Source organism: Myodes glareolus, chromosome 12 (assembly GCF_982192425.1).
Source record: "Myodes glareolus chromosome 12, mMyoGla1.1, whole genome shotgun sequence".
Taxonomy (NCBI): Eukaryota; Metazoa; Chordata; class Mammalia; order Rodentia; family Cricetidae; genus Myodes; species Myodes glareolus.
This window is the reverse complement of record NC_142037.1, coordinates 1,857,447-1,870,178: the sequence shown is the minus strand read 5'-3', so window position 1 is coordinate 1,870,178 and position 12,732 is coordinate 1,857,447. Positions and strand designations below refer to the sequence as shown.

The following is a 12,732-nucleotide window of genomic DNA, read 5'->3' as shown; positions in this document are numbered from 1 at the left end:
AGTTGACTGCTCCAGGAAATGTTTAGTCTTCATCGTGTTCATTTTCTGGATTGGGTAAGGTAAATTGATTTCTGACTAATACCATGAAGAGCCGCCTCAACCTAAAGAGAACTCTTTCCTCTTGAACTGCAGCTCATTGGCCTTTCCTTTTTCTTGCTCACAGGAACTGTTCTCACTAGGGGGGATCGAGTGTAATCCTTCAAGAAGACTTGACTTTCAAAGAGTTTTCATAATCGTATAGAATTGTTGCTTTCTGCACAGACCGTCGTGGGACAAGTGTTGGTGAGTTCACTTCCACTCTTCTCGTACCAATGAACTGTAGTGAACATGATCATAGTTCTCTCTGTGCTTCGATCACACAGGTAGGTGTGATCTTCCATGGTCTTAACTACGTTCAGGCAATGTGTGTAGGCTCTCTAGCCATCGTTCTACTTTGTTTTTCTCTAACAAACTTACTTAGATTTTATACTTATTATTGGCCTGTCCACTAAAAGGAAAGCTTTATTAGTACAGAGCCGTGTATATTTTGTGCTTTACATACAGATGTGTCTAGAGCATAAATACTAGAAAAACATCTATTTTGAGAGCATTGTATGCTTTGATTTTACTGTAGAGGAGAGCGGCTTAGATTAGGTGGCTAATTTTTCTAATTTTCTAGGAAGAAAGTTATGATCCAAGGGTGACAGGTTTTACCACTGCCATTTTGTAAAATATATGAGCAATGCTTCATTGCCTAGCACACAATCAACTTCCACTACCATTTAAAGGATTTGGGAAGGATACGTATTGTCTGAATCCCATGCAATACTAATTGTGTTGTATGTATTTCCAGTTTCCCTAATTTTTTTGCTGAATGATTGAAAGGGACAAGTTAAAACCTTTACTTATTTTTTTTTTAAGTTTTATTGAATGTGTTGCATTTCCCAGAGAGTTTGAAAGGTATATGCTTACTTGTCTTGTTAGTGTTAGTGTTAGGGTCCTCACTCTGCCAGTGACCACTGGAGCCACCCCTCTGGTATACAATAACTAGTGGTACTTAGTTGTGTGTGTGTGTGTGTGTGTGTGTGTGTGTGTGTGTGTGTGTTGGGACATCACACCTAGGACTCTACATGAATTCTACCTCCTGAGATATATCCACAGCCCTACTTTGAATATAAAATGTTCTAGTCAAATTCGAGTTTTTAAAAATACTAACTCCAGAATCTACTAAATGAATGCGCGAGACTGGTTATTAAGTTAAAACTTGGATACTTTCTGGAAGAACACATTTTGCCACACCATACATTTGAAATTGTTGACTCGTTAATGCTTGTAAAAAAATACATATTTTATTTTTATGTGTATGCCTGCATGCCTGTACTCCTGTGCCTGCAAGAGCCCTTGAAGGTCAAAGAAAGGCATCAGATTTTCTGGAACTAGTATTATAATTTCAAGTCTTCATGGGGGTGCTTCGAACTGAACTTCGGCCCTCTGCGAAAGCAGCAAGTGCTTTTAACTGCTGAGACATCTCTCCTTCCTCTTACCCTTATTTTGCTTAATTCAAAGATAGTTTCCACTTTGTGTTTAAAAGTTTAATATGTAAAACAAAGTGGCAGAGGTGGGCCTGGAAGAATCCACTCATTACAGTAAGTTACTAATTTGAATGAGTGATTGTTGCCATTAAAAAATACAACAACAAGACTAGAATTGTTTTTCTTCTAACACATTTTGAGTATAATTATGGGGAACATGTCTGTTTTCAGGAACAGGGCAGAATGGGCTGATATAGACCCAGTACCACAGAATGACAGCCCTAATCCAGTGGTCCAGATCATCTACAGTGAGAAATGTAAGTTTGTGTTTATTAGGAAAATCTCTGTAAATTAAACTTCTAACAAAGTTGAAATTTACAACCATATAGCATGAAAAAAAGAGAGATTTTTCTTTAATGAGAATCTGAATTATTTTTGGTGAGTTAATGTTATTTTCTTTGTCATTTGTCTTAATACTTTGTTGAAGGAATAGAAATATTCTAAGTAATGAATGTTACATTATAATACGTAATAGCTATTATATGGTTGTACTTTAATTTGCATTTAGAACATAACAAATGAATTACTGTTTTATTTAGACTAAGCTTTAGTTGCTCAAGGACCAGCATTTTAAGATGTATTTTAGCTGTGTAGTGTTGGCCTCAGTTGACATGCATGTGCTGACCTTTTCTTTGACAAAGTAGCCTTTTCTTACCACGAATGTGACCTGTTTTGTAAGTGGGAGGTCGTGCAAATGTTGATTGTTCTTCTATGAAAGCATATATAGATGAAATGAAATGCTGTTTTTGTAATTTAATGTTTTTTATGTTCAGATGTGTATATACTTTTTCTTTCAGTTAATACTTTGTTTTCTAAGATCATTCCTTTTTGCAAAAAGCATGCATTTACTTACTGCTTATTAAGTTATGGGAAGAACTGTTTGAAAAGGAAGAACAGTGGTATGGGGGTTGCCATATATGAAATGAAAATATAGTACCAAACAGTTAACATGCCATACTGGTATAGAAATCAGAAGGGGTAAGCACTGAAGTAAGTCATCAGTATATATGAGGCCTTACTGTGTGATTGAAAAGCATGTTTCATTCTTTTATCAATGGCTTGATCCTCTTGGCTATGCATTTAGATAAAAGCATAATTATATCACTGTCTCATATCTTAATGAACATGGATGTAAAGACAAATTAATGTTCTGAGACAAAAATAAGCTCTATGCAAGTATAAGAGAGTCAGCTTGGGTGAGAGTGTAGCTCTGTAGAGCATTGCCTACAGAGTATATGCAGGGTCCTGCATTTGATCCCCAGAAGACAGCAAGAGACATTCTCAACCCTCTGTAAGCAGGATAAGCAAAGAAAATGCTACTTACGTCTTATTGTGATGCAAACATTATGAGATTAGATATAAAATACTCTATATTAAGGAAAATTTCAGAGCATATAATTATATGAAAATGTTTTCTGAAATATCTCACATAATATTTTAGAAGAAATAGAAATACACAAAAATGTCTCCCTCACTAGTGATGAGAAATGTAAACCCCAAACCTTTTCAGATTTGTAAGGTTTCTTGGGGACAGGAGGGAGACCGAGTCTCATGTTAGCTCTGGCTGACCTAGAACTCACTGTGAAGATCAGGCCTTGAATTCAGAGAGATCCACCTTCCTCTGCCTTCTGAGTACTGGGCGGAGGTATTTTCTCAGTTGAAGTTCCTACTTCCTAGATAACCCTAGCAGTGTCAAGTTGACAATAAATTAAACTTATCAAAAATTGGAAGGTAAATATACCAAAGTTTAAAACTTACACAGTTGCAGAACCATGAGTTTAAAAGCAAGCAACATTATGGGAAAAGATACGTTATAGAAAACAGGATTGCTAATCAGAATTTGGTAAGGAACTCTTAGACAAGAATGAAGAGACAACATTAAAAAATATGAACTGAAAAGCAACAGAAAATGGAAATCCATTAGCCATTAAATAAAATCTGTTGTTATTGTTAAGGATAGAAGATATAAAAAATAAAATAAGGGCCTATATAGACCTAGGAATAAAGTGCTATCTAACGTTGAAACTGTCCTAGCTCCGTCCCTTATAACGGCACATAGTAGTTCTCAGATGCTGACATTTTTGGAAAGCAGTGCGATAGAGCTGTAAAAATTAGGAAGTAGTCAAGTCTTATAAACTTATGCTAAAGTTGTTTTTCTTTTAAGATTTACTTTTATACAGATGGCTGTTTCTGTCTGCATGTGTGTCTGTGCATCATATGCATGCAAGTGTCCATGGAGGCCAGAAGATGGCATAGAAACCTCTGGAGCTGGAATTGCAGAAAGTTCTGAGCTGTCATGTGAGTGCTGAGGGCCAAACCCAGGTCCTCTGTGGGAGCAGCAGGTACTCTTAACTGCTGAGCCGAGGCTTCAGCCTCCTGAATGCCACTTCTAATATGTGTTCTGGCCTCGCCCTAGCATATGGCATAAGGGAGGTGCTAAGGAGATGCCATGCAGACAAGAGCAAAGGAAGGGCCTGAGTTCTTTCTCAGCACCCTCACAAAGCAGCTCATAACCACCTGTAACTCCAGCTCCAGGGACTCTGGCTCCCATGGATACCTGAGTACACATAGTCACACTAAATGAAAAGAAAAATAACTTTTTTTTTTTTAAATGTTATGTGCCAAGGATTAAGAGCAGAGACTTTGGAGTTCAACTACCTGACTTAAATTCTGACATGTTCATTTACTGGATCTCTGTCCATGAACACCGTTTAACCTCTCTGTAGTTGACACCCATAGAGAAATGTAGATGAGGACAGTGAAAGCAAGTGTTCCAGAGAGAGTGAATTTCTTACATACACACTACAGTGCTTGGCTCATAGTTAGCAACAAGAATATCAGTTGTAAAAATATGCACCCGTTTTGAATCATCAAGATCAAGGAAACCACCTATGTAGAGAAATAGATTAAAAATAAAGCTGGAACCATATAACCATTTATTAGACTTAGAGCAGTTATAACATGAATTTTACAGAAGGTATTTGTGATATTTAGTTTGGCATTAACCTATAATACATGTGGTAAGCATGATTAGACTTCCATAGCTCATGTGTTGTGTCTGTGACACTGAATATTGTCCGAGTGGCACTCACTGTCATTTGCCTCTGCTGACATGGCACACAGCTGTAACCCTAGCTCCTGGGAAGCAGGAAGGTTAGGAGTCAAAGCCGGCCTTAGTTATATAGAAAGTTTAATCTAGCCTGGTATGCGTGAGACACTGTCTCAAAAAATTAATAATATAATAATAAAACAGCCCAGCCACCCAACTGTTTGGCTGTGTTTGCTTCCTGGTATAAATGATGCACATGCAGATAATATGTACATGTAAGTACAGTGGATTTTAAACCGTGGTACTTGTGTGTCCTCTCTCCAGTTAGAGATGTTTGTGATTACTTCCGAGCTGTTCTGCAGCGCGATGAAAGACGCGAACGAGCCTTTAAGCTCACCCGGGATGCTATTGAGTTAAACGCAGCCAACTATACAGGGTGGTAAGTAATGGACGCCATTAATATTTACTGCTAGCAGGACTCGGGTTTGAGTCTGTGACTCCATTTTTAACTGAATTTTAATTTTCATCAAAATAATAATTCACGTATTTGTCTTAAAGTCTGTTGAATGAAAAATAGCAATCTCTGCCCCATTCTTTTGTGCCACCAGAGTCCCTTTCCATTTTCTTGAATTAACTTCTGTGTACAATATAACACTGTGCTACTGTTTGGTTTTGCATTGTTGAAATAATTCTTTCTCTGGAAGTTGCAGAGTTAGCTGTACTTCTTTCTGCAACAAATGAGTTATACTTCGTGCTATCCATGTTTTGTAGTACAATTACATGTCCTTTAATAAATTGCTGAAAGGAGTATTTTTAATTTTTTAACTTATATTTGTGTGACACATCACAGCGCCCTTTGGGAGTCAGTTCTTTCCACTGTGTGGGTCTCAGGGATTGAACTCAGGTCATCAGGCTTGGTGACACCAGCTCTGTTTTTGTTTTTTAAGACAAGGATCTAGTATAGTGCAGGTTGGCCATGAGCTCAGTAGGTAGCTGGGGATGATTTGTGATCTACAGTATCTACTCTCAGGTGCTGAAATTCCATCTTCGTGCCTCCATGCCCAGTTTCATGCATGGTAGGCAAATACGCTGTATATTGAGCTGTAGAGCCAGCTGAGATTTCTCTTCTGTCTGGTTTAGTTTCCTTTGTGGCAGTAATTCCTCTCCCAGACTCTGACCTGTAAATATTTCTTTACTATTGAATGTGTCACACTCTGATATCTATTCAAACCTTATAAATCTATTGTCTTTTACTATTTTTTGATTTTTAATGAAAAAACAAAAGACAAAAAAACCCCTCAAAATGTCACTGTGCGGACCAAGCTGCCCATAAGCACACAAAAATCTGCCTGTGTCTGCACACACGCACCCTGTCCCCAGTGTTGGAATTAAGGTATGAACCACCACACCCAACTATTTTTCTTGATATACTTTCTCATTTTGTAGAGTACATCCTTGAGTAGAAGAAAACTTAGAAAAGATTGTATGGGGGCCTGGAGAGATGGCTCAGTGGTTGAGAGCACTGGCTGCTCTTCCAAAGGTCCTGAGTTCAATTCCCAGCAACCACATGGTGGCTCACAACCATCTGTAATGAGATCTGGCACACCCTTCTGGAGTGTGGACATACATGGAGGCAGAATGTTGTATACATAATAAATAAATAAATCTTTAAAAAAAAGAGAAAAGAAAAGATTGTGTGGATAAAGTGTTTGACATGGGGCTGAAGAGATGACTCAGTGGTTCAGAGCACTGGTTTTGTTTGGGTTGGCTTGATTTGCTTGCTTTGGGTTTTGGGGATTGTTTTTGTTTTTTTAGAATGGGTTTCTCTATGAAGCCCTGGCTGTCCTGGAACTGTCTGTAGGACAGACTGGTCTTGACCTCTGAGATCTGTCTGCCTCTGCCTCCCAAATGCTGGGATTAAAGATGTGCTTGTTGCTCTTACATAGGACCAGGATTTTATTCCCAGCAGCCATGGTAGCTCACAACCATCTGTTTGTTACTCCAGTTCCAGAGGATCTTATGCCCTCTTCTGGCTTGTGCACATATGGTGCATAGATATACATGCATTAAATATATTTTTAAAAATATATAAATATTTTTACAAGTAATGTATAAAACATGTTAAAAATTATTAAAATACATTAAAATACTTTTTTAAGTTTGAGATTTATTTAATTAGAAGGTTTTTGTCTTAAGCCTTTATCTTTACTAATAGATTTCTACATTGGAAGCTTTATTCTTTTAGAATTTTGCAATTAATTTTTTTTTTAAACTGCTGTTGTGGAGAAGATTCCTATTCCTCTTTTAAACCTTTTTTTTTTAATTTAATTTAATTTTTTAAAAATGTGTATGAGTGTTTTGCTTGCATGTGTATCTGTGTACCACATTCCCGGTTTCCTCCGAGGTCAGAGGAGGGTGTGGGCTCCCCTGGAACTTGAGTTAGAGAATGGTTATAAACCACCATGTGGGACTGAACCCAGGTAAGAAAAGGTGTCTTAAGCACTGAGCCATCTCCCAGTCCTAAACCTTGTCTTGACCTCTTACGTTGTAGGTTTCAGTGCTCTTCCCTTCTCTGTCTCCTTACTGGATTGACTTTTAAGTTGCATATTAAACCTCCAGTACCATCTTTTCTTACTCTGTTGTTTCTTTTCTTTAGTTTATTTTACCTCGTTTTTCTTTTGAAGACATGCTCTAAATATGTAGCCCTGGTTGGCCTGGAATTCTCTATAACCCAGGCAGCCTAACCTCAGAGTTGTACCTGCCTGTGCTTTCCAAGTGCTGGGATTAAAGGTGTGTGCTCAGCATACACTGTAGAAAGACTTACTTTATTTGTAAGTAATATTCTGGTAGTGGTTCTAAACTACAATATTTTGATAATGTTTGTAATGTTATTAATTATTATATAGATAACTATATCCTATAGAAAAGAACATGTCTTATTTTTTATTATAGAATGCCAGAATCCAGAATATTACCTGAAAATAACAGTTTAGTTACTTGTCTTCCCATTCCTTCAAGCTCAAAACTTTCCTTTTTCTCTATTTTGTGTTTGTTGTGTGTTTCTCTATTTACACATGAAATACTTGGTTCTTCCAGTTCTAGATGTATGAATTTGGATGATTATAAGTTCTTAGATTGCTAAATTATTGGCTGTGTAAAGTAAGTACCAGACTATTGTCTATAAATTATGTTATTGTATTGTAGCTTTATTTGGTATTCTTGCTAGGCAACTTGTGTGGAGTAACCAGAGTGAATGCTTGCTGTTTTGCTATAGGCATTTTCAGAGAGTTCTCTTGAGGTCACTTCAGAAGGATTTGCAAGAGGAAATGAACTACATCACTGCAACAATTGAGGAACAGCCCCAAAACTATCAAGTTTGGTAAGAGGAAAACAGGAAGGATGTATGTCACTCTGCTAATGGCATTTGGCACTGGGAGCTGAGATTTCTTTATCATCTTAGTCATTTACATTCAGACTGTAATCTGCCTTGTAGGATTATAAGTTTCAACCTTAGGAGCAGTACTGCTAGAGTAGTAAAATTATGAAAATTGTTTTCTAGTCAGCATAAAATAACTTTTATATTTGATACTTTATTCTTTTATCCAAAAATGTTTATTAGTTTTGTGGATACAGAGAAACTAGAAACAGTCTAAAGGTGAGAACGAATAACAAAACCAGTTATTTTCAGAAGCATCGTGAAAAACATGATGGTAAGGATTTTCATGGGGTACATTCTGTAGCAGTCCATCCCATGCGATAGCTGGTGGGAGAGCAGAGAGCAGCAGGAGAGAGGAGTTGGTGTCCAGACACCCCTGCAAGGGCACACTCCCAGAGACCTGACTTTCATCGGGGGGTAGGGTATGGACAACAGAGAGAAAGGTCTGAACTTGGGAGAGCACTCGTCAGACTGTACCTGAGCAGCAGACACTGCTGCTGTTCCAACTGTGTGCTGTGGTGCTGACTGAGTGGTGGTGCCAGGGGGAGAAAGAGCCCTGTGGGGAAGACTTCTGAGCAGAAGAATGAAAGAGCACCATGCACTCAGGGATGTGCATATAATTCCATGTGACTGGACTACATTTCAGGAGTCCTTGAGATACAGGAAGAGTGTGATCTTAAAAGACCTAATGAACACTAATATAGATTTGGGCTGACCAAAGTGGGGGTTGAGACATGTCCTTGTTGTGTAACCATGCCTGACCTGAAACTGGGTAAGTGGACTAGACCAGCCTTGAACTTGTGATGCTCATGAGATTATAGATAGGCATGTACCGCTATGCGTGGTGATGCATTTTAATTAAGGAAATGATGTGATCAAGTTTGTGTCTTGTAAGCTGTGTTAGTCAGCTTTCTATGCCTGTAACACTTAGGTCATCAGTTTGTAAGGAAAAAAGCTTTCACTTGGCCCATGAAATCCAAACTGTGGTTGGCTGGCCAGTTGGTGTTGGGCTGATCTCAAGGCCTACATTATGGTGGGGGTGGGCATCTGGGGAGAAGGAAGCTGCTTGCTATTGCACCAGAAGCAGAGAGACAAAGGAGAGCACGCTGGAAATGCCCTGAGTCTTTACCTCTCAGAGTCCACCCCCAGAGATCCTTCCTCCAACACCACACCTCCCAAACCTTCCCAAACAGTGCCACCAAATGGGGAACAAGTGCTCTGTTCAAACACATGAGCCTTGATCTCTCTTTTCTCCCTTCTTCTTCTGTTCATACTCTCTGCCTGCCAGCCCTGCCTATCCTTTCTCTTGCCTCACTATTGGCCATTCAGCTCTTTTAGACCACCAGGTGTTTTAGACAGGCAAAGTAACACAACTTTACAGAGTTAAAATAAATGCAACATGAAAGAATGCAACAACACATCTTTGCATCCTTAAAACAAATGTTCCACAACATAGACAAATGTAACACATCTTAAAATAATATTCTACAGCAGGTCCTATTTTGTATTGTTTTTCTGTGTTTTTCTTTTGGTTTTTGGTTTTCCAAAGCAGAGCTTCTCTGTGTAACAGCTCTGGCTGTCCTGGAACTCACTTTGTAGACTAGGCTGGCCTTGAACGCAAAGGTCCACCTCCTTCTGCCTCTTGAGTGCTGAGATTAAAGGCCACCTTACTCAGTTTCTTCTTTTATTAAGTTCTCACTGTGAAACTCTGCTGTAAACTGTTCCTCTCTGTTTAAGTCTTTAGATCACAGAATATTAGGGAAATATTGTTTTGTCCTGAGAAGTCAGTTTTGTAAAACTTACAGAACCCTGGGATAAGAAATTGTTAGTAATAATCAGTGACTGGGAGAGTTGTAATAATAAATCTAGAAGTCTTTCTACCCAGGATGTTCTTTTTCTTTTCTTTTTTTTAAAATATTGATTTTATTGAACTATACATTTTTCTCAGATCCTCTCCCTGTCTCTCCCCTCCCCTTCAACCCTCTTCCAAGGTCCCTGTGCTCCTAATTTACTCAGGAGATCTTGTCTTTTCCTACTTCCCATGTGGATTGGCTCCATGTATGTCTCTCTTAGGGTTCTCATTGTTGTCTAGGTTCTCTGGGATTGTGATTTCTGGGCCTGTTTTCTTTGCTTTATGTTTAAAAAGCACTTATGAATGAGTACATATGATAATTGTCTTTCTGAGTCTGGGTTACCTCGCTCAATTTAATGTTTTCTAGCTCTATCCATTTGTCTGCAAATTTCAAGATGCAATTATTTTTCTCTGTTGTGTATAAATGTACTCCATTGTATAAATGTACCACATTTTTCTATCCGTTCTTTAGTTGAGGGGCATTTAGGTTGTTCCCACTACCTAGGATATTTTTTTATTGATAATATTTTGCCTTTTTCATATATGTGAGATGAATTCCTTAGGTTTTTCATCCATGTAGTATAGGTTACTAATTGGGCGTTGACTTCTCCTTTTTCATGTCACTCCTCATTAGTATAATAAATACTATAATGTTTTTTAAAGATTGATATTATTCCAGTACATGTCACACACATGCAATTTGTAGCATATAAACCAGAGATATTTCTAGACTATCTATAAACTAGATATTTCTAGACAGGTATGTGTTACACCGTGATTCTGTTTTTTTCCTAGTCATGTGAGGATGAAACCCAGAGTGACACATTCTAGGCAGATGCTCTAGTGTTGAGCTAGCTACCAAGCCACACAGTGCATCTTAGAATCTTAGGTGTGTGTAACTTTTTAGAGCAAGGAAAACTGAAAATGGAATCCAGTATATATCACAAGTATTTTTATAACACAGAAATTGTCTTGTGACAAAGTTGTAACTTGCCCTAGTTATATATTTTTTGGGGCAGAGGTAAGTAAGTTCTGCCAAACTGGTAGAGGGAAAAGTCTCCTGCAGGTGACATTTGAACATAGTGATAGCTGACTAGGTTGCAGTAGAGAGTCATACTGGGTGGACTAGTTTCACATCTCTCGCTCATCTATATGCAGTGCTTCAGAATCCTGCACAAAAGTCCTAGGCTTTGAAAGCTTACTGTCCTTGCAAGTCTGGTTAGAGAGAAGTCATACCTGCTTGAGCACATCTGTCACTGTGCCTCTCAGCTCCCGGTGTGCTGGCATTCTCTGTCACTTAATCTCTTTCTGGCAGTGGTGAGAATTTGTGCCTCTTGAATGCCCAGTGCATCACCTCATGTAGCACCTGCAGCTGATGTGTCATTGGAGTTAACCTGAGCTCTCCCCCTTCTTTCTCAGGCACCATCGGAGAGTCGTAGTGGAATGGCTAAAAGATCCCTCTCAAGAGCTTGAGTTCATTGCTGATATTCTTAATCAGGATGCAAAGAATTATCATGCATGGCAGTATCGACAGTGGGTCATTCAGGTACTGCCTTCCTTAGGGTCTAAGTATGCATCTGAATGGTGATCTTGATTTTTTGACTTTCCTACCTTTGCTTTCCAAGTGCTGGGATTCTACTACATTCAATTTTATGCGCTAGTGGGATTGAACCCAGCACTTCCTGCATGCGAGGCAGTCTATGAGCTTGGTATACCCCAAGCTCTAGTATTTTTATTTTTATTGAAAACTGTAATCAGCTAAGTATGATGGTTTCATATTTATAATCCTAGCACTTAAGGAGGCAGAGACAGGCAGATCTCTGAGTTTTAGGCCACCCTGGTCTACATAAGCAAATTCCATGCCAGACTGGGAGACATAGCGTGACCCTGTGTCAAAAACCAAAGCAAATAGAAAAGAAAATTGTAATTACATAAAACTGTGTGTTACACACAAATATGCACACACCCATGTCTCCTACCTATCACAACAACCTAAATACAGTATTTCCAGTGTCTTTGAAAAGCTACCTCATGTGGTATGTTTTTTACTGACTTCTCAGAGGTTCCAAATGACAGGAGTACAAGAGACCCTTGAGTTACACTGTAGCCTTTAAGTTCCTATAACTATTCTAAAGTTTCTTCTCTTTTTACATTCAATATGTGTGGTTTCATGCTTTCAACCCAATGTTTAGAAGACAAGATTAGTTTCAACTATAAGAGACAAGTGAACTCTGAAACCTGGAGAAAATCTGTACATTGTTCATGCTAAATAAAATGGAAAGAGGTGTGTCCTCTCAGGTGCGGTGGCACATGCCTGTGTCCTCTCAGGTGCGGTGGCACATGCTATACTCCCAGCACATGGAAAGTAGGAGCAGGAGGATCAAGAACTCAAGGCCAGCATGGTCTACATAAGATTCTGTCTCAAAAATAAAAAAAGACAATGTCTTCAGTTTGAAAGCGAGACATACAGATCCTTAGAAGTCTATAAGACAGTGGAGTGCAGAGAAGGCTCAGTGGTTAGGAGCTCTTGCTGCTCTTGCAAAGACCTAATTTGGTTACCAGCTTCAGTCCACAACTGGTCTGTAATTCCAGTCCCAGGAGATCTGATGCCCTTTTCTGCCCTCCATGCACATGGTACACAAACATGCACGCAAGAAAAACACTCATACACATAAGATTAAAAATAAAGGAAAACCTATAAGCCAGTGTTTCTCAAGCAGTGGTGCTTGGGGATAGTCGGCAGGACTACACTAATAGGGCTCACTTCCATCATTCATCAGCACAGAATTAGACACCAAATGTTCCCTTAGTTTCTTATTTTCAA

General features: G+C 38.7%; 1 protein-coding gene across 1 annotated transcript in view; it reads left to right on the top strand.

Moving 5' to 3' along the window:
• LOC125399540 (protein farnesyltransferase/geranylgeranyltransferase type-1 subunit alpha-like) overlaps positions 1 to 12,732 on the top strand; it is a 56,558-nt gene that overhangs the window by 698 nt on the left and 43,128 nt on the right. Inside the window, exons 2-6 of the mRNA XM_087912336.1 lie at positions 242 to 282; positions 1,743 to 1,828; positions 4,945 to 5,059; positions 7,895 to 7,999; positions 11,328 to 11,454. Coding sequence (XP_087768462.1) covers positions 242 to 282; positions 1,743 to 1,828; positions 4,945 to 5,059; positions 7,895 to 7,999; positions 11,328 to 11,454 — 474 coding nt within the window. The remainder of the gene's footprint in view (positions 1 to 241; positions 283 to 1,742; positions 1,829 to 4,944; positions 5,060 to 7,894; positions 8,000 to 11,327; positions 11,455 to 12,732) is intronic.